This window comes from Mobula hypostoma, chromosome 5, assembly GCF_963921235.1.
Source record: "Mobula hypostoma chromosome 5, sMobHyp1.1, whole genome shotgun sequence".
Classification (NCBI taxonomy): Eukaryota; Metazoa; Chordata; class Chondrichthyes; order Myliobatiformes; family Myliobatidae; genus Mobula; species Mobula hypostoma.
The window spans coordinates 170784908-170806205 of NC_086101.1; the positions used below are offsets into that span (position 1 = coordinate 170784908).

The 21298-nt window shown below is 42.2% G+C and overlaps 1 protein-coding gene across 1 annotated transcript in view; it reads left to right on the forward strand.

Annotated features, from left to right (window-relative positions):
* Positions 1-5183: 5183 nt before the first annotated feature.
* Positions 5184-21298, forward strand: part of enpp6 (ectonucleotide pyrophosphatase/phosphodiesterase 6) — a 68582-nt gene continuing 52467 nt past the window's right edge. Inside the window, exons 1-3 of the mRNA XM_063049412.1 lie at positions 5184-5489; positions 8962-9141; positions 16017-16128. Of these exons, the coding sequence (XP_062905482.1) occupies positions 5249-5489; positions 8962-9141; positions 16017-16128 (533 nt within the window). The 5' untranslated portion in view covers positions 5184-5248. The remainder of the gene's footprint in view (positions 5490-8961; positions 9142-16016; positions 16129-21298) is intronic.

Below are 21298 nucleotides of genomic sequence, written 5' to 3' on the forward strand. Positions count from 1 at the left end.
AGAGTGAAGACTTTCCAGGCGCAGATCCATGGTCTCGCAAGACTAACGGATGCCTTTAATTAATATGGTACTTTATCAAAGGTCCATTGGAAATCAATTGCATTTACCTTGCCTACTTCTAAAAAAAAATGACAATAGATAAGCTGTCTCTATTGGCTATTACAGCTGAAAATTAACTTATCACAAAAAAAAGTTTGAAGTAAATTTATGAACAAAGTTCACATATGTCAACATATATGCATTTTAGTCAGTATCTGGTGTCCATTTGTATGTAACCCAATATTAAATAACTTCAAAATCTCCACATAAGTATATCTTAGTTACTTTGATATAATGATGCTGCCCGCATAATTGGTTTACTGACTGGATCTGTGAGAGATAATGCCGTTTGAGAGTGAACACTGACCCATATGTTGAAACAGTGATCCATGAGAAAGTGACAAAGTACAACTCTGTAAATGTATGTAAGTTTGGGATTCCTGCAAATATTGGTTTATCTTTGAATTAATATTTAACGTCTGATAAAACTTGAATCTCTGTCAGAGTCATTCAATCTCTCTTAAAATTTTGGCAACCAGAGAAGCCAGCTGTGGCATAAGCATCTAACAATACAGACAGTACACATGTAATGACGGAGTTCCATGCTGAGAACTGCTCATGTCAGAAATGAACAAAAGCAGTGTGTGGGGGAGAATCACAGAAACAGACTTCATTCAGTGGAGCACAGGAGAATGGGGAGATCCTATAGAGCAGGGATTCCCAACTTGGGGTCCATGGACCCCTCGGTTAATGGTAGGGGCCCAGGGCATAAAAAATTTTGGGAAACCCTGCTACAGAGGTATACAAAATTATATACAGTAGAGGGTGAATGTGTGCAGGTTCTTTTCCTCTCAGATTGGGTGGGATGAGAACCAGAGAGGTCATAGGTTTTGGGTAAAAGGTACAATATTTAAGGGGAATCTGATGGAGAAGTTCTTCACTCAGAGGGTGGTGTGAGTGTGGAACGAGCTGCCAGTTGAGGTGGTGGATGCTGGATCACTTCTAATATTTGGTGGTTGCAGGTTCGATCGATCCTGACGTTCAAGAGAAGTTTGGTTAGCTATGTGGGTGAGAGAGGGCTATGGTTCAGCTGCAGGTAGATGGGACTAGGCAAAAGGCTGACCTGCATTGACTAGATGGGCTGAACGGCCTGCTTCTGTGCTTAGTGCTGTATGACCCTATGGCAGGAGAGTGAGTAGAGGCAGGAAAAGTGACTGCCTGTCGACCTCACTGACTCAGTACTCCCAGCTCTGGTCAGTTTGACCCAGATCCTGATTGCTGTGGCTTGGTGGGGAACTGGGGAGAGAAGGCAGATGGAAATACCCCTTCCAATCTAGCACAAGGTGACCTCAGTCCTACCACATCCACATCTGTCCTGCTGTTCTCCCAAACACATGCTCCTACGTATGGGTTGTCCATGAGCTGGGTGTTTGTAACGCAGGGAGGTACACTAAACAACAGGAATTCTGCAGTTGCTGGAAATTCAAGCAACACACATCAAAGTTGCTGGTGAATGCAGCAGGCCAGGCAGCATCTCTAGGAAGAGGTACAGTCGACGTTTCAGGCCGAGACCCTTCGTCAGGACTGTACCTCTTCCTAGAGATGCTGCCTGGCCTGCTGTGTTCACCAGCAACTTTGATTTGAGGTACTCTAAACCTCACTTTCCATAAGGGTGCTGCTGGTGTCCTGGCCAATCAGCTGAGAACTCGGCTTACATGGAGGGGCTTACATCCAGAGGGTCCACTTCAGATAAGAGCAGGTTTTTCTAGGTCTGCAGGGGCTGGTAAGCTCACCCCTAGGTGGAAGATCTGGGTCAGTATAAAACTAAATCACAAATTATGTTCCAGGATTAGATGAAGTAGGATGGGAGGACATTCATACAGAACAAAACTACCAAGAGGCTGCTATTCAGAATGGCCTGATTCTGTGCAGTATATTCTGAAAATTCTGGGCCATTGTAAAGTAAATCCGAAAAGCCATCTGCTGAGTCTATCAGCAGCTGTGTGAGATGGACTATAAACAAGTCAAAATTATCTTAGACTCTTTATAATGAAAAGCAGCTCAGCTGCAATAGTTATCATACTATGTATTCCAGTGGGTTTACTCAGTCATTATTGCAGAGAATTCCAGGAATTCCAAATTTCACCTTGGTTCCTAAGGAGGCAAGGACAGCCATGCTCAGGGAATGGACTGTGGCAACATATAAGCAGAGTCACTGGAATGTACTGCTGGGCTGGGGTGAAAAGTGACCAGGGATTCTTGTTCCATTGAATCTGGGCCTTTACATAGCACCAAAGTCAGTTGCTGATGGGTTACCTGCAAGCTTATGAACGCAAGTAATAATCATTTCACTGAAACCTGGCCTGGCACTCGGGCTGCATTCCCAGCAAGAAGAATCAGAGCTCCAAAGGGTTATTAGAACATTAGAGCATAAGATACGGAAGCAGAATCGGGCCACTCAGCCCATCAAGTCTGCTGCACCATTATATCACGGCTGATTTATTATTCTTCTCAACCCCACTCTCCTGCCTTTTCACCATAATCTTTGACACCCTTCCTAAACAACAACCTATCAGCCTCCACATTAAGTATACCGAATGCCTCCGCAGCTCTCTGTGGCAACGAATTCCGTAGTTTCACCACCCTCCGACTTAAGAAATTCCTCCTCATCTGTTCTAAATATACATCCTGCTATTCTGCAGCTGCGTCCCCTCATCCTAGGCTCCCCCACTATAGGAAACAAACTCTCCACGTCCACTTTATCTAGGCCTTTCAATATTTGATAGGTTTCAATGAGAATCCCCCCCGCATTCTTCTAAACTCCAGTCAGTACAGACCCTTTCATTGCTGGGATCACTCTTGTGAACTTCCTCTGGACCCTTCCAATGCCAGCACTTACTTCTTTAGATAAGAGGCGTAAAACTGCTCACAGAAGTGTGGTCTGAACAATGTTTTATGAAGCCTCAAAATAGGGATTGTTTCTGTCACAGTTCCTCTGTCCACCATTTTCTTGACACCTCATCTCATTAATAATGAAAGCCATTGTCCTTGCATCAGTTTGCTTTCACAGATCTCCCCAGCCTGGAGATTTATCCATGGCAACTGCAGTGCAATCTTGTACAAGGAGTAGCCATGGACAGTCCCCAGAAGTAACTCACACTCACACTATGCTAGCTGGGTTACAATCCTGAACCCAGTATTTCAGTGCTGAGTGACCTGCCCACTCAGTCTAATCTGCAAACCACCTCCCACTGCAGCAAACCTCCGTTCATTGTCTCACAGTGAGTGACGCACCATTGTTTCATTGCTCTCCGGTGGAGGACAGGGGTTTGTGACAGATTGAATTGAATTGACTTTATTTCTTACGTCTTTCACGTACATGAGGAGTAAAAATCTTTACGTTGCATCTCTGTCTAATTGTGCAATGTACAATTTATAGCGATTTGTAATGAATAGTATGTACATCAGGACAGTTAATTTAGCGTAGAAATACAATTGTATCAGCGTGAATTAATCAGTCTGATGTCCTGGTGGGAGAAGCTGTCCCAGCGCCTGTTGGTCCTGGCTTTTATGCTGTGGTACTGTTTCTCGGGTGATAGCAGCTGGAACAGTTTGTGGTTGGGGTGACTCAGGTCTCCAATGATGCTTTGGGCTCTTTTTTCGCACCTGTCTCTGTGAATATCCTGAATAGTGGGAAGTTCACATCTACAGATGCACTGGGCTGTCTGCACCACTCTCTGCAGAGTCCGGTGATTGAGGGAAATAGAGTTCCCATACAAGGCAGTGATACAGCCAGCCAGGATGCTCTCAACTGTGCCCCTGTAGAAAGTCCTTAGGATTTAGGATTTAGGATTTGGGGACTCATAAACTATTTCAACTGTCTGAGGTGAAAGAGGCTCTGTTGTGCTTTTTTCCACCACACAGTCGGTATGTACAGACCACGTGAGATCCTTGATGATGTGTATGCCGAGGAACTTAAAGCTGTTCACCCTCTCATCCCCACATCCATTGATGTCAATAGGGCTTAGCCTGCCTCCGTCCTCCCGTAGTCCACAACCAGCTCCTTTGTTTTTGCCACATTTAGGGAGATCTTGATTTCTTGACACCAGTGTGTCAGGGTGATGTCTTCTTCTCTGTAGGCTGCCTCGTTATCAATGTAGTATCGTCAGCAAATTTAATTAGCAGATTGGAGCTGTGGGTGATGACACAGTCATGGGTATTGCTGGGTCTTCAAGTACAGAGAGGTATATTTTTTATTATCTACAAACTTCATTCATAATTAAAAGTTAATTTCAGGAATAAACTCTGCAATACCTTTGATTCTTACATTCAGGACAATGATTTACATCGTATTCTATTACATAAAGTTGCAAGAAAAAGTTTGTGAACCCTTTGCAGTTACCTGGTTTTCTACATTAATCACTCACAAAATGTGGTCTGATCTTCATCTAAGTCACAATAATAGACAAACACAATCTGCAAACACTTGAAGTGCAGTCTGATTAATGCCTGATAAAGCTTTGGTTAAAAGCTAGGCAGAATAATAGTTTGTCATGGATGGGCCGAAGGGCCTGTTTCTGTGCTGTAGTGTTCTATGACTATGAAAGGAATAGATTGCAAGGCACACTATCCAGGTCGGAGTTTGGGAATCATTAAACAAGTCAGCACCAGGCACGTGACACCAGATTTCCTCCTTTAAGAGACAGTGGTGAATCAGATGCGCACTTTTAAATGGGGTATTAGTAACATGGTCAGTATTACGGATTCCAAATTAATTAAGAGAATTTAACTATATCACGTGACCTAGCAGATTTTTTGAGTTCAGGCACCTGAACTATTTATTCTTGGTTCGGTAGAGAAAAATGAAATGTCATTGTGCTTTTTGGGTAGAAAATACGACATCCAAAATAATTGTTTCCACTTTTCTAACACTGGAATACTAGACCAATAGTTTAATTGCACTATAATATAAATGTACTCTTTTATTCACTAGAAGTTAACCCATTTTCTAATGAATTTTGGATTAAAATAGAATTAAAATTTGGATAAAATTAGTGTGCACGTAACCTTTTTTTCCCCCTTTATCTGTACTCTGGAATGCTTCACGTCGCCTCCCTTTATAGATAGCTGAACTATCAACTCTTCATTATCAGCCTGTAGTTTGCATCTGCCCAGTGCCAACATCACTGCGGCATAGCCTGGGATTACCATGGGCAGGCATACGGCTCTCAGCGTCATCGTTTTGATCGTCTTTCTCTCCACTCCATGTCTCGCGGGCCGAAAACTGCTCGTTTTCCTGATTGATGGCTTTCGCCATGATTATATCAATGAGAAGGAGCTGGAGAGTTTGCCGGGGTTCCGAGATATCATAGAAATGGGCGTCAAAGCCCAGTACTTAACTCCAGACTTTCCCAGCAATTCGTATCCTAATTACTACTCTCTCATGACTGGTAAGTGATTTGCAGAAAGGAGGTGGCGTTAATTTTTGTACAGGGAAACACGCTCGGGACATCAAAACAAAAATATTAGATTACCATCGTTTGATCTGTGAAAAACAAAAAAAATTATACAATTAGTTTTTTAAAAACTGTAAAATGGTATATTGACTTTTAAATGTTGAATAATATGTAGCATAGATTTAATTACACTTTAATATTGTACTCATTGATAATTTATAAATGTCTTATTTATAAACGTGGATTTGTGTTGAATATTTACGCACCCTGCCAACTTATATATAACTGGTTATTTTAGCCAAAGTAACCTGATTAAAATGACCACATGTTGAATTCGCTTTACCCTGATTGGGAATCTTGCTGGGGGTTGTTTCCTTTTCCGATAGCGTTGAATGGGGATCATTGTAGGCGTCGTCGACAATTTTTGAATTATACGAAGCCTCTCCAGAGGGGATATTAAGGAACTGGCGTCCGTTCGTCCCAATTGTTGTGAAAGAAGCAATTGCTGTGGGAATAGGTTTCTGTGAGGTTTAATTACGCAAACATTTTCTCGCTTTTAGTCCCTCAAATGCCGAATGAATTACGAGAAGATATCAGGGTTCAGAACACAGGAGATGGGTGTTGACTTTGTCCCAGTGGACAAAGAGACTTGAGGGTGAAGCAAAATACATTAAAAATTGGAACAGGAGGAGGCTATTTGGCACTCAAAGCCCGTTATGCAAATCATCCAAGTTTATGGCGGAACCTTCACCTCGGTGATTTTACCAACAAACACCATCCGCGCATCCCTCACTAATGTTGGAAGCTGACGGGTGACCTTATACAATGCGTGGGGCATAGATGAGGCGGATGGCCACAGGCTTTTCCCCCTAGTCTAACATTATTTTTCCGAAGGGAAGTCTTAACGTTGGAGGGCATAGGTTTAAGGGGAAAGGGTTAAAGGGGGCAAGATTTTCATACGAAGCGTGGTGGTAAGAAGAAGTCAGAAAAAGTGATGAACTTGTGAACAATTACAATGTTCAGTAGCCGGTCGAGCTGGTACGTAGATAGGAAGAGTTTTGGATATGGGTGGAATGCAGGCAAAAAGACGCTAATGTAAGCATCTTCATAAACTAAACATCCATCTGTTATATTCTGCCCCTACAAGCGTAAATTTAAAATAACGTCTAGATACTGATTCGGACACTCCTGCCCTATCAGAGATGCATCAGTTGGTCTTTCTTTCATCAAGTCAAATTTATTATCATGGATACACATATGATGAGGTAGGGGTGCAATGAACACCATCACAGCCAGGTAGATGTAGATAATGCACAAAATATAAATTTAAATTGTTCAAACAATAAAAAAGACGTGATTGAACCCATGATTGGCAATGAAAGATGGGGTCTACAATGTTCCATTGCTGAAGTAAGAATGTTGTTGTGCTGGTAGGTTTAACAACCTGATGGTTACAGGAAAGTTGCTGTTCCAGAACGCTGTGGAATGGGAACTCAGATGCTGGTAAACCCAACATACATTTTCAGACACTCCCTTCTAAAGAAGACGATCCAGCTAGAAGCCTAAACTGCTGAAATGTTCAGTGGATTCTTTCCACTAGCATTAAGTTTAAAAGAAATGAACAATTTATACAGTATTATTCATGACCGTTATATTCCAGATAATTTTACATCCAGTTAAGTTCATTTGAAATGTGAATGTCAAATACAGTGAGCATATTATGATAATGATCAAATAATCTCTTACTGTTTTGGTTTTAAAGGTAGTTATTGGCCCAGACAGGAGTGAACACCCTCCTGCTCTCCCTCAGTATAGATCTTTTGCACATACCTGAGAAAATACCCAGCTTTACATATTTTTTTTAAAAGTAGCACCTCTGTCTGTGTAGCGTTCTCACAACTGTATGATTTTATTTGCCTTTCAAATTTTCGGCATGCAGCTTGAACCCACGAGCTTTGCCAACTGAGCCACAGCTGACGCCCATTAATTTAACAACTTCTAGATAAGGCTAACAGGTTAAGTGGAAATGAATAAAAGATGGGTTGTGTAGAAAGTAAAATTATTAAATATCTGCAAGGCTCCTGGGATGAAAGGAGGAAATTAGTTGTGTGTAGTTGCTAATTTACAGAGTCCACAGGTTTGATTCCTGAACAGTGCTGAGTTAGCTGATTGTTGTCAGGATCATAATAAAATTCCACAATTGACTTCAACAAAAGTTGGTGAGTTCAGCAAAAGGTGTTTAATTGCGAAAACTTTTGTAAATAATTATTTTCATTTACTTTACTAACCCTCACAGCAAAGGATCAATTTTTCTGTGTCTATTAGAATATACTTCAGATTCACTGATCAGTGATGATGTTGGAAAAATACCTTTATATTTTTACACATTACAAATTGACATACATACAGTGGCCACTTTATTGGGTACACCTATACACCTGCCCGTTAATAGAAATATCTAATCAGCCAGTCGTGTGGCAGCAACTCAATGCATAAAAGCGTGCAGACACGGTCAAAAGGTTCAGTCATTGTTCAGACCAACTATCAGAAAGAGGAAAAAATGTGATCTAAGTGACCTTGACCGTGGAATGATTGTTGGTGCCAGAAAGGGTGGCTTGAGTATCTCAGAAACTGCTGATCTGGGATTTTCAAGCACAACAGTTTCTAGAATTTACAGAGAATGGTGTGAAAAATTACTTTTTATACATTTGTATTTTTACACATTGAAAATTGATCAGTTAAAAGATATGCTAACGAAGACACAGATTACATAAAGCTACAATCAGTAAATTTGCTTATTATTTATTTGCTGATCATTTGCCAGAAAAAGTGGGATCTCCCAGTGGCCACCCATTTTAATTCCACTTCCCGTTCCCATTTCGATATGTCTATCCATGGCCTCCTCCACTGTTGTGATGAGGCCAAACTTAGGTTGAAGGGTAGCCTCCGACCTGAATGCATGAATGTCGATCTCTCGAACTTCCAGTAATGCCCCCTCCCCTCTCCTTTACCATTTGCCCATCCCCTTTCCCTCTCTCTGATGTTCCTCCCCGTCTTCTTTCTTCTATGATCTCCTGTCTCTTTCACCAATTTACTTCCCAGCACTTTACTTCATCACCTTGCCCTTCAGGTTTCACCTTTCACCTTGTGATTCACTTTCCTCTCTCCACCACCCCCACCCTCCTTTTAAATTTACTCCTCAGCTTTTCTTTTTCTCCAGTCCTGCCAAAGGGTTTCGGCCTGAAATGCCCACTGTACTCTTTTCCATAGATGCTGCCTGGCCTGCTGAGTTCCTCCAGCATTTTGTGTGTGTTACTTGGATTTCCAGCATCTGCAGATTTTCTCTTGTTTATTTTTTTTTATTATTGCTCTTGGATAAACAGAAGTTGATGGACATATTACAGTCTAGTGAACTGTACATTAAGAATACTTCCTGCTTATTATGCTTTGTGTGTGCACCTTGCAGGACATCACTGTGAAGTGCACCAGATGGTTGGAAATTACATGTGGGATGAGAAAACAAACAAGTCCTTCCTGATCGGTGAGAATGAAGACAGCCGGCTCCCCATGTGGTGGGATGCGTCGGAACCCATCTGGGTTTCCATGATGAAGAATAACAGAAATGTTTACATGTATTACTGGCCAGGTTAGTACTTCAGATCACATCAGCCTTTCCACCCATCTTCATGGGTAATTTAGCAGAGCCAATGTACACCGAATTGTTCCAACAACTGACTAAGGTATTGAAGTGCTGAATATAGGTGCTTTACAATTTTTATTAGTGATTTAGAAAAGCTAATCAGTACAGTAAATCCAAATTTACTGATGGCACACACTTGGGTAGTTACGGGGTTGAGGAAGTTGTAGTGATTTCAAGGGCTAAATAAATAGAACATTACAGCACAGTACAGGCCTCTGGCCTGCGACGTTGTGCCAACTTTTTAACCTAATCTACGATCAATCTAACCCTTCCCTCCTGCCTAACCCTCTATATTTTTCTATTATCTATGTCCATATCGAAGAGTTTTTTTAACAGCCCCTAATCTGTCTGTCTGTACCACCACACCTGACTGGGCCACATGCCCACCACTCTCTGTGTAAAGAACTTGCCTTGGACAAACTGGTCTCCATTTCTAAGGAAGGATAGGCTTGCAACAGAGGGAATGCGGAGAAGTTTCCCCAAACTGATTCCTGGAACGGCATGATGGTTGTATGAAGAGAGAATAAACAGACTGGAGATGAGCTGCAGATAGGTTGCGGAGTGTAGGAACTGGGTAGTGTGAGACAGTGGGATGCAGTACATTTGGCACTCGCTTTCAGAATTCAGAAGAATGAGAAATTATTTCATTTAAATGAACAGAAGGTGCTGATGGGTGGGATGTTTTGAACCAGCATCAGGCTCAAAGTGAAGATTTTCAGAAGAGAAATGAAGAAAAATTTCCTTCACCTGGATGGTGGTAGCTCTTCAGAATCCATTATCCAAGAGGTGTTGTGGAGGCTCAGTTACTCAATATATTAAAAATAGATATTAAGGGAATGAGGGATATGCGTTAGGACAGGAAAGTGGTGCTGATCAGCTGCGATTGAGTGTGGAGCAAGAATAAGAAATGGCATGGACTACTCCTGTTTCTTGATGTTTATGTTCCCATACAGTACCTAGATAGATTTATTTTCACCTGCTCATTCTCTTCAGCCTTCAGAATTCCCTTTCCACCATAAGGATTAAACTTGGGAATGAGAGAACTGAGAGACAGCAATAACGCGCAAGACAGAAAGTACCTGTAGAGATAAAGACAAGACTTTTTTGGGGGGGGGGGGGGGTTGAACGTCAAGAGCATGAATTGTAAAATATGTACAGAAAATTGAGATATAGTGTATTTAAACATTTGAGATCACATTGAACAGAGGATCAGTACGGTGCAGCATGAATATAGTGTAGTCTTCTGGTCAAGATGGTACTGAGCTGCAATATGCAACAATGTCGTGGCTCAGTTGATTTTTAGGTTTTGGACAGTGTGTGGGGAGCTGGGGGTCAGGTTAGGGTTTAGTTGTCGTGTGTTGTATGCTGTGGGCTATCTTGGGGCTGGAATACGTGGCAACACTTGCGAGCTGTCCCTCAGCATATCCTTGGGTATGTTGGCTATCAACACAAGCAGTGCTTCGATATTAAGGAAATATTAAGCATATCACTATATGTTTTGATGTGCATGTAATAAATAAATACGATAAATAGTGTGATATCAACAACATGGGTATAGAAGAGCTTAGGTTTACTGGGTGTAGAACATGCATTGCTGGCAAGAAGAGCATTTGACTCATTATTGTAGACAGAGTCAAGGCTTTTCAAATTGCGCCAGGGAGGATTACAGTCAGGTACTTGATGTGATCAGTAAAGATGTTAAGTTCATGTTGCAGTTCTCCTTGTCTTGAGACTTGCACGATACAACTCCACTTTTGACCTTGTGGAGCTAACAGAGAAAGGAATATTCGGGCCAGGCAGCATTTTCAAAATCACTAGGCCATTAAATCTTGTGAAACAAAATTGTAATTTCCCAAATGGTCCAAACCTTGCTCTGAGAAATGGAAAGAAAACTAAAATTCTCCAGGCAGTAAGTTGAACAGCTCATTAGAAAAACAGTGCATCAGATTAACGTTAAATTTAAGCTTCCTGTTCCAAATCACTCCAGGAAAACGTCAAGAAGAATTTTGCGGGATGAAGACTCTTTAAGTGCAAGTATGCCTCTGAGGAAAGGGGTGACTGATTAATGGTAGAGGTTAGCAGACTATGAAAAATGTGTTGGTAAAATAATATTATATGACCTTGCCTCAAACATGTTGATGGAAAAGACCTGGAAATCTGTTTGCCAAATGGATTCTGAAGTTTCATTATCCTGTCTAAACTGAAAACAGAGGGATTATGGATAATTGGTAATGTAGTCACCATTACCTTACTTAAAAGTTTGAAAGGTTAGGGTGTTTAGATGTCAGATCTGTGCTAAAGGTATGTCTGTGAGTTCCATCCATTTGGTATCCTGAGGAGAAATTGTGGTGGATTGGGTGACAACTCCACTACTACTTAGCTAAGGTTGTCCTGACGTACGAGGCTTGCATCTCTGCACATTCAGAGTAACTCCTGAGCCATCAGTTTTGCTCATGATCCTTTGGGCCCAGGATGTGCGGTCACTGGTGAAATGTCCAAGTTCCCTGTTGAATTTGTTGGGGGGTGGGGGGGGGGAAGCTCCTTGGAATTTACTGAGAAGCACTTCAAGAGATAAAGATAATAAGTGGAGATGTTGTGGAGGACATTCGTGTTACCAGGGAGGAGGTATTTGTAGCCTTACAGTGCACTAAAGTGGATAAAACCCCAGGACTTGACCAAGTGCATCCTTGGACTTTGTAGGAGGCTGGAGGAGAAATGGCTGAGCCCCTTGAGGAGATGTTGTTTAATTAGGGTAGCAAGGACAAATCGAGGAACTTCAGGCCAGCCAGCCTGACATCAGTAATTGGGAAGTTAATGGAGGGAATTCTGAGGAACAAGCTTAGATAGAGTCTGATTAGAGACCAGTGGCTAGTGGTGTGCTGCATGGGTAGATGTTGGGAACCTTGTTATTTGTTACTTATATAAATGATTTGATTAGTAGGATTAGGCTTGATTATTAAGTTAGGTGGTGGTGTTGATAGTGAAGATGATCATAAATTACAATGAGATATTTGATCAGTTATAGAAGTGGGCCAAGGAATGATAACTGTATTTCAATACAGTTAAATGTAAGGTGATGCACTTTGGAAAGTTAAATCAGTGTAGGACTTGTACTGTGAATAGTAGGACACCAGCGAGTTTAATGGAATAGGGGGGCCTAGGAGTTCACGTGCATAGTTCATTGAAAGGTATGTCACATGAAGGTGGTGGTGAAAAAAGGTGTTTAGAATACTGGCCTTCAGTCATGGCATTGAGTAGAGGAGTTAGAATGTTACGTTGCAGTTGTATAAGTCATTGGTAAGGCCGCACCTAAACTGTACATAGTACTTTTGGCCATCCTGTTATAGGAAAGATGCGGTTAAAATGGAAAAAGTTTACAAGGATGTTGCCAGAATTAGAAGTCATGAGTTATAGGGAGAGGGTAGCCAAGCTAGGTATTTATTCCTTGTAGGTGAATGAGGAGTGACCTTGTAGAAATGAGGCATAGGTAATGTGGATGGTAACAATTTTTTCTTCAGGGTAGGAGAGTCCAAAACTAGGGGCATTGAGTGAGAGGGGAAGGATTTAAAAGGGACCAGAGGGAATCATTTTCATGTAGAGGGTAGTGAGTGTATGGAATGAGCTACCAGAAAATGTGGATGAGGCAGGTATAATGATATCACTTAAGAAACACTTTGATAGATACATGGTAGGGAGGCGCTTTTGGAGAAGCATGGGATGAATACAGGAAATCAGGATTAGTTAGGAGAGCACTGTGGTCAACTTATTCAGCCAAAGGCAATGTATCTGTGCTGTATTGCTCTATGACTACACTTGAATAATGTGTACAGTTCTGGTTACCTGGGGATAGGAAGGATGCCAATAAGCTGGAAAGATTCCTTAGATTGTTAGTGCTTCTTCAGGTCTTGAGCTATAAGGAGAGACTGGATGGACTGGGATGTTTTTTTTCCCCTGGAATGTAGGAGGCTGAGGTGTGACTTTATAGAGGAGCATAGATAAGGTGGATTCCCAGGGTAGGGAAGTCTAAAACTTGAGGTCTTAGGTTTAAGGTGAGAGAGGAAAGAATTAAAAGGAACCGATCCTCTTCTAACAGGTTCCTTCCCCTCCAGCCCTTATCTTTCCCACCTATCACCTTCTAGTTATCCTCCTTCCCCTTCCCCCAACCTTTTTAATTATGTCATCTTCCCACTTTTTTTCCAGTACTGAAGAAGGGTCTTGGCTTGAAATTTTGACTGTTCATTTCCATGGATGCTGCCTGACCTGCTGAGTTCCTCCAGCCTTTTGTGTGTGTTGCTTTGGATTTCTAGCATCTACAAAATTTCTTGTGCTTTTATATCTGGCCCCTTAGAATACCTTCCAATAACATACCCACTACTGGTTTCAGGTTCACTAGCCTAAAACTTCCAAGTTTATTCTTGGAGCCTCTCTGAAACAATGGAACAACATTAGCCATCCTCCAATCCTCCAGCATCTCACCAGCGGCTAAGGACTTTTTTAAGTATCTCTGCTCCCTGCTACAGTTCCTGCAATTTCTGCACTAGCCTCCCACAGGGTCTAAAGGAACACCTTCTCAGGCCCTGGGAATTAATCCACCCTAATTTTCCTCAAGACACCAAACACCCACCTCCTCTGTAATCTGTATACAGTCCATGACTGCTTTGCTTCACTTCTAGAGACTTTGTGTCCATCTCCCGAGTAAATGCAGATGCAAAAAATCCATTTGAGATCTCCCCCATCTCTTTCAGTTCCAGGCACAGTAGATCACCCTGATCTTCCAGAGCACCAATTTTTGTCCCTTGCTAATCTTTTGCTCTTAATGTATCTATAGAAGCTCTTGAGATGATCTTCACCTTGTTTGCTACATCATGCCTTCTTTTGCCCTCCCTGATTTCCTTAAGAGTTCTCTTGCATTTCTTCTACTCCAGTCCCTCATTTATTTCTACTTGCTCCTTTCTGAGTTAGGAGTTGTGAGCAGATCTTCTCTGTCCTACTGTTTGTGAGAATCCTCTGGTTACAGGAGCAAGTTTAGCTACCTGAATTTAGGAGTAGGTATTAGCTAGTTAGTTGCAGTCTATAACTTGCCACGCTGGCATCAGATTGTTATTGCATGCCAACTGGAGTCGCAATTTACCTCTTCTATATATACCTGGCAAACAGTCACATCATGTACTTGAGGGTGACTCTCACAACAACCAATTTGGTTGCCTTTTCATCCAATAGGTGTCTTGAGCCTAAATTTCACCAAGAAAAATAGTTAATTTACAAACAAGCAATGCAATCCTTTGAACCTTTTCTTTGTGGGTTTAGTGGTGAACATGGTAACATTAGCTGAGATGAATGACCATAAAATTGTCAGTCCAGAAATAGCCACTAGGCTTAACTGGTCTGAGCACACAACCTCCTCTTGTGCCTTTGATCCCTGGATACCACATCATGAAAATATATATTTTTTCTGGAGATTCAAGTCCTTTCACACTGGTTCTTACATGCCCTATTGAAATCTTTTGTTTCATTCAATAGGTAATCTACTTTCATGCCAGTGTATATTTTATGCAATAATTTAAAATAATGATCCGACTTTTCATCTAATTGTACCTCAAAGAATTTATTGTTGGCTGATTGGTAACTCAGGGTTGTAGTGAGTCACAAGAGTCATACAACATGAACAGGGCTCCTAGCTCACTGAATCAGTATCATATAAGGGCTTCTGAACTATAGTTCTACCTCCAATGTCTGTCTCACTGCTGGGAGCTGAGTTTTGTTGAATATGTCCGAATGTTTTCTTATATAGTCATAGCCATACTTTATTGATCCCAAGGGAAATTGGTTAAATATAGGGAGCAAGGGTGAGAAATTTGCCTAAATCAATTTTTTTTTAGTAGAATTGGTATCAGAATCAGATTTGTTGTCACAGATGAACGTAATGATATTTGTTGCTTTGAGCAGCAGTATTGCTGGCATACCAAATCGCTGTAAATTACAATAATAAATAAGGAGTGTAGTAGTTTTCATGAACCATTCAGAAATCTGATGGCAGAGGGGAAGAAGCTGTTCCTAAAGCATTGATCATGAGTCTTCAGGCTCTTGTACCTCTTCCCTGATGGTAGTAATGAGAAGGCATGTTCCGACTAGTGAGGCTCCTGCACGATGAATGCCACCTTGAGGCACCAGCCTTTCAGAATGTTCTTTGGTGGGGAAGTTTGTGCCCAGGATTGAGCTGCCAGTGTCTACAACCCTCTGCAGCCTCCTATGATTCTGTGCATTGGTGCCAAAGTACCAAACAATGATGTAGTTGGTCAGAATGCTCTCCATGGTACATCTGTCGAAATTTGCTGGAGTCTTTTTTGACATACCAATTCTCCTCAATCTCCTGATGAAGTATATTGCCAGTGTTCCTGCAACATAATTGCATAAATGTGTTGAGCCCAAGACAGCTCCGATCACTTGAATTAATTTTCTTTTTCACACTGCCTACCACCTACACCCAGTAAACATCCGCACTTCACATTGCCTGACATCTGAGCCCCAAATCGCTTTTGGCTTTTGTCAAAATTTCCCAGCTACTATATCCAATTCATCCCCCTTTCCCCTACTATTACCCCAACTAAGCCCTAGGCCTAGGCCTGCCTGTCTTCCTCTGCACCATGGCGCCATCCCCTAGAGCTCAGCACCACTGAATTTTAAAGTGCTGGGCCTGTGACCAAAACATTCATTGTTGTGACATGTTACTTCTAATTAAAACAACTCTGATGGACAGGAGTGACTTTCTAAAGCTAAAGTAAAAAAGGAAGCCTACAGAATAATTGTTTTCTCTCTATCAGGTTGCGAGGTTAGGATCCGGGGTGTGAGGCCAACGCACTGTGAAAATTACTACTACTGCCCATCTGACCAAGACTTTGAGACTGCTGTTTCAGATGCTGTTGATATGTTGAGGTAAGACATCTTGAAATAGCACTTGAGAATCGTTTCTTTGGTTTATTTATTTTTTGCCATCCTATTTTGGGTGGGGTCTTCTGGATGACGGGTTTAGAGAGCATCCTTCCCTGTGTTTTATCACCTCTGAAGTTAGTTCTGCCAAATATGCTCCCCCCATAGTGCTAATATAGTTACATCATGAAGCTTAATATTTTATCATTTCTGCTCCATTTGTATTGAACTGCCTGTCGTCTGTGCATACAGGATATCTACTTGGTGCTGAGGGAAGTGAATGTGGACTTGAATGGCCACTGATGACTAAAAGTACAAGTTTTCCCACTATTCCATGGGGTTTATTTTACCACTTCCGAATGCTTCAGTCACACACACATTTTTGGTCTGGTTCTTGTGCTGTCTTTTCATTCCATGTTTTCAATCACAAGAAGAAGCAATCTGCTGGTGGAAAGGCAGATGGAGTTACTGAAGGAGCACAGGCAAGTAAATCAGTCCTGATGCAGGATTTTGACCCAAAACAGCATCAACAATTCTTTTTTCAGCATCTGTTTTATGGTCGCTGACATCAGTCGTGAAAGTTGTTGTTTTGTGATGGTAATACAGTGCACCCTTCACCAGAGGTGCTACCCCATCCTGGGGTGTATGGGGTGTCCAGGGAGGGTTAGCACCTCTGGCGAAGGGGCTTGTCATGACCAGTCTGGGGCAGCCCTTTGGTCCGCGACAGGTACTCAGCTCTCACATGTGTCTCCAAGTAGCTATTTGCACTAGAGAGCAGCCACACCCCAGTACACTGCTTCGACAGGTGAGGGTAGCTGGTGGGCCTCATACCCCAGCAAGATAGGAATATGCCTGTCCTAGCATGTGAAGTTAGCTCTGGTGGACTGGGCAGTTGAGCTCTACAGTGAGATCCAGTGGCCAGGAAGGTGGTTTTGCAACGCTACACGGAGAGCAAAAGGCATGAAGGGGCACAGACGAAGTCACGATCATCCGCTGCAACCAAGGAAGTTTAAAAACAGTGCTACACAGGGTTTCCCTGCCATTGTCAGTTACGGTGGACAGCCACCACAGTAAACCAACAAACCTTTTGGTCATATAGCCACCACTTCACAGTTCATTGAGGCTGGCCCCAGGCATAAGGGTCAGGCCTCTTCTTCACATGGAGGGGAAAAGACAAGCTTCGACCTAGGACTTTCTCTCCCCACATGCTGCTTGGGCCACACTGAATTTCTTCAGCAGATTTATTTTTTTGCTTCAGATTTGAGCACCTGCAGTCTCTTGTGTTGCCAATCACAACAGCTTGTATTTACGCTGTGAAATGTGCTCATCCTTAATGTTGATAATAACTTTGGAAAATGTACTTTGCTCCTGCCAGTCATTGATTTCTTGTTGACATTTGATTTAAAAGGTGGATTGACTTATTCCAGGCAGCAGGTAGCCCACCATGCTGTACACATTTCATGAGCCACAAGGTGGATTCCTTTGGTACAGGTGTGACAAGAATACACATAGACTAAGATGTTAGCTGTCCTGTGTGATCAGCAGTTGGTCTGCCACCTGTCTTCAGGAGAGAGAGAGATAAGGAAAACAATGGAGCAGCATTTGGAGATGCGTAATGAAGGGGAAGGAGAGCTGTCAAGAGTGGCTCCCCCTTTGAACCCTGAACTGTTTGAAGTGATGGACAGGCGATACCCCAGCAGGGGGATAAAAAGGGACAGGTTCGCTAAGGCAGGACACACACGACACCTGAGGTAACGAGACCCTGGAAGCGGTGCGCCTCTCACAAGTCGGTGGGAAGCTTTTGGATGGTTGATCGCGGGATCAAGCCTTAGATGCTCAGGGTGGAAAGGCACGATCGGCGGGAACCTGGTGTGTGTCCACCCTGGCCTGGGTGCCAGGTTCAGTGCAGAGAAACGGTCGTATTGGAAACGGAGGGGTCACGGTCGGTGACCTCAGATGACATCACAAAGGGCTCGCCCGAAAGCTGACTGCGAAGGTCTGTGTGTGGAAGCTGTTTTGAATATTCATTCGTTTTGCTCTCTCTCTCCTTCCCCCCACTGTCCATCGCCACGGCAGCGATTACTGCGAACTGAACTGAACTTTGCGTCACTTTGAAACTGGTCATTTGCCCCTAGACAACGATAGAGCTTGATTGATCCTGTTATCTTAATTCTGTGTACATGTATGTTTATCATTGCTGAACTGTTGCATTCATTATCCTTTTGATTAGAGTACTGTGTTGCTTGTTTCTTTAATAAAACTTCTTTAGTTCTAGTAATCCAGACTCCAACTGAGTGATCCATTTCTGCTGGTTTGGCAACCCAGTTACGGGGTACGTAGTAACACAGGCAGTACTGTATAACAATCTCCATGCTATGAAGATTGTCTTTCCCATTTTTGGAGTCTTGTACTGCATGATTTCTCCAGGTAATGCCAGAGAACCTTGTATGGCTATACCAATGCACCCAAACCTCCTAAAAAATCAATTACTCCTGATTAAATCAGAATTTGAGCCCATGCGCTAAACGTGCTCTTGCAATGAGCAGGCCAATGGACCTGCACTATTGACATTTCAAGCTGTTCTATCTTGGAAGTGCTTCTCAATAATAGGTGAGTTAATAAGGACAAGGCTTCAGATTATCTCATTATAAACTGAGTCATTTAAGGGAACATCTTGCTTGATGAACCTGTTGGAATTCTTTGAGGAGATTACAAGTAGGATAGATAAAGGGATGCAGTGGATGTTGCATACTTGGACTTTCATAAGGCCTTTGACAAGGTGCCACACATGAGGCTGCTTACCAAGTTAAGAGGCCATAGTATTACAGGAAAGTTATTGGCATGGTTACAGCATTGGTTGATTGGTAGGAGGCAGCGAGTGGGAATAACAGGATCCTTTTCTGGTTGGTTGCCAGTGAGTAGTGGTGTTCCGCAGAGGATGGTGTTGGAACTGCTTTTTAAGCTGTATATTAATGATTTAGATGATGGAATAGATGGCTTTGTGGTCAAGTTTGCAGATTGGTGGAGGGGCAGGTAGTATTGAGGAAACAGATGGGCTGCAGAAGGACTTAAGCAGATCAGGAGAATGAGCAAGAGAGTGGCAAATGAAATACAATGTTGGAAAATGCATGGTCAAGCAGTTTAGTAGTAGAAATAAATGTGCAGACTATTTTCTAAATGGGGAGAAAATCCAAAGATTTGAGATAAATCTTGTGCTGAGCACCCTACAGGTTAATGCGGGCAGAGTTGGTGGTGATGAAGGGAAATGCAATGTTAGCATTCATTTCAAGAGGTCTAGAATACAAGAGCAGGGACGTGATGCTGAGGTTTTATAAGGCACTGGTGAGGCCTCACCTTGAGTATTGTGAACAGTTTTGGGTTCCTCATGTAAGAAAAGATGTGCTGGCATTGGAGAGGATCCAGAGGAGGTTCACAAGGATGATTCGGAGAATGAAAGGGCTATCATACGAGGATTGATTGATGGCTTTGGATCTGTACTCACTGGAATTTAGAAGGATGTGGTAGGGTGGAGGATTCTCATTGAAACCTTTCAAATGTTGAATGGCCTAGACAGAGTAGATGTGGAAAGGATGTTTCCCATGGTGGGGGAATCTAGAGCAAGAGGACACAGCGTCAGGATAGAGGGGGCATCCGTTTAAAACAGAGATGCAGAGAAATTTCTTTAGCCAGAGGGTGGTGAATTTGCAGAGTTTACTACCACAAGCAGCTGTGGAGCCCAGGTCACCGGGTGTATTTAAGGCAGAGATTATAGGTTCTTGATCGGACATGGCATCAAAGGTTACAGGGAGCAGGCGGGGAACTGGGGTTGAGGAGGAGAAAAAAAAAGATCAGCCATGATTAAATGGCGGAGCAGACTCGATGGGCCAAATGGTCTAATTTTGCTCCTATGTCCTATGGTCTATAGATTATCTCATGATCTGAGAGAGGTTCAACATGTCCTTGATGGCTCAGTTGTTTTGGTCAGAAATGGTACTATTGAACCGCTCTTGCTAGCAGATGTTTCATTTTGTAATCCACATTGCTATTTGTGTCTCTAGCTCTCCTGAAACGAAGGACTACTCTTCTTTAGGAGGGGAATGGTGATTTCCTTGTTTTTCCATTTTGATCCAAAACCCTGAAACATTCAGTTTTAATGGACTTCCAGTACCACTTCCATTAGATTAGACATCCCTGTTTGGAGAGTAAGGTGTTGTGATTACATTACTGGATTTGTGATCCTAAGACCTAGATTTTTATGAATGTAAAACCAAAACTTGCTATTGTCTTTTGACAACTTGAGTTCTTTTTGAATCCTTCACATAGGTGAGGATTCAAGGAACATTGGCATGGGAATTGCTACCACAGCATATTCTGTACCATATTATGTTCCTCTGTTACTGTATATAACATGGTTGATATACGTACTTATTAATGGGAAGAGGACACTGTGGGCAATGCCAGTATTTAACGTCTACCACAAATTACCGTGAACTGAAGGGTCAGCCACACTGGTGGGTGTAGAGTCACGTATGGAGCAGACAAGAATTGCAGAATTTTTATTCCCCGCTACTGGTTTATTTAATTACTTGAACATAATTTCTACACTTGCTGAAGAGAAAATTGGAATTGTCTCTGGATGAATGGTTTAGGCTTCTGAATTTGAACCCGTTAATTTAAACACTATGTTGCCATCTTTTCAGTTAATGATAATGTAGAATAAAATTATTATATTAAAGCTGTTATGATTTATGCTTAAAGAACATGAACCCATGTCGAGTACTCAAAGCACAGGAGAAAAATCCTTGTAGTAATTCCTTTTCAATGTGTATATAAATTGGAACTTGTATAGAGATATAAAGAAAAAGGAGGTGTAACTGGAGTGGCCATTGTTTGAGTGGAGCAGTGTTAGAGTGGTCCGGCTTTAGCTCAACAGATTTGGGCAAGTACAGATGCAGTCTCTAAGTAAGTTTCCAGTAAGTTGTTTGTTTTTTTTTTACTGTTGGTATATAGCTAGTGTGCTGAGAATGGGCCTAGAGTTAGTGGTGTGTTCATTGTGTGAATATGGGAACTTCGGGAGACCTCCAGTCTTCCTGATTACTACATCAGCACAAAGTACACTGAGCTATTGCTCCTTAGACACCATGCTAAGGAGCTGGGGCTGCAGCTCAATGGCCTT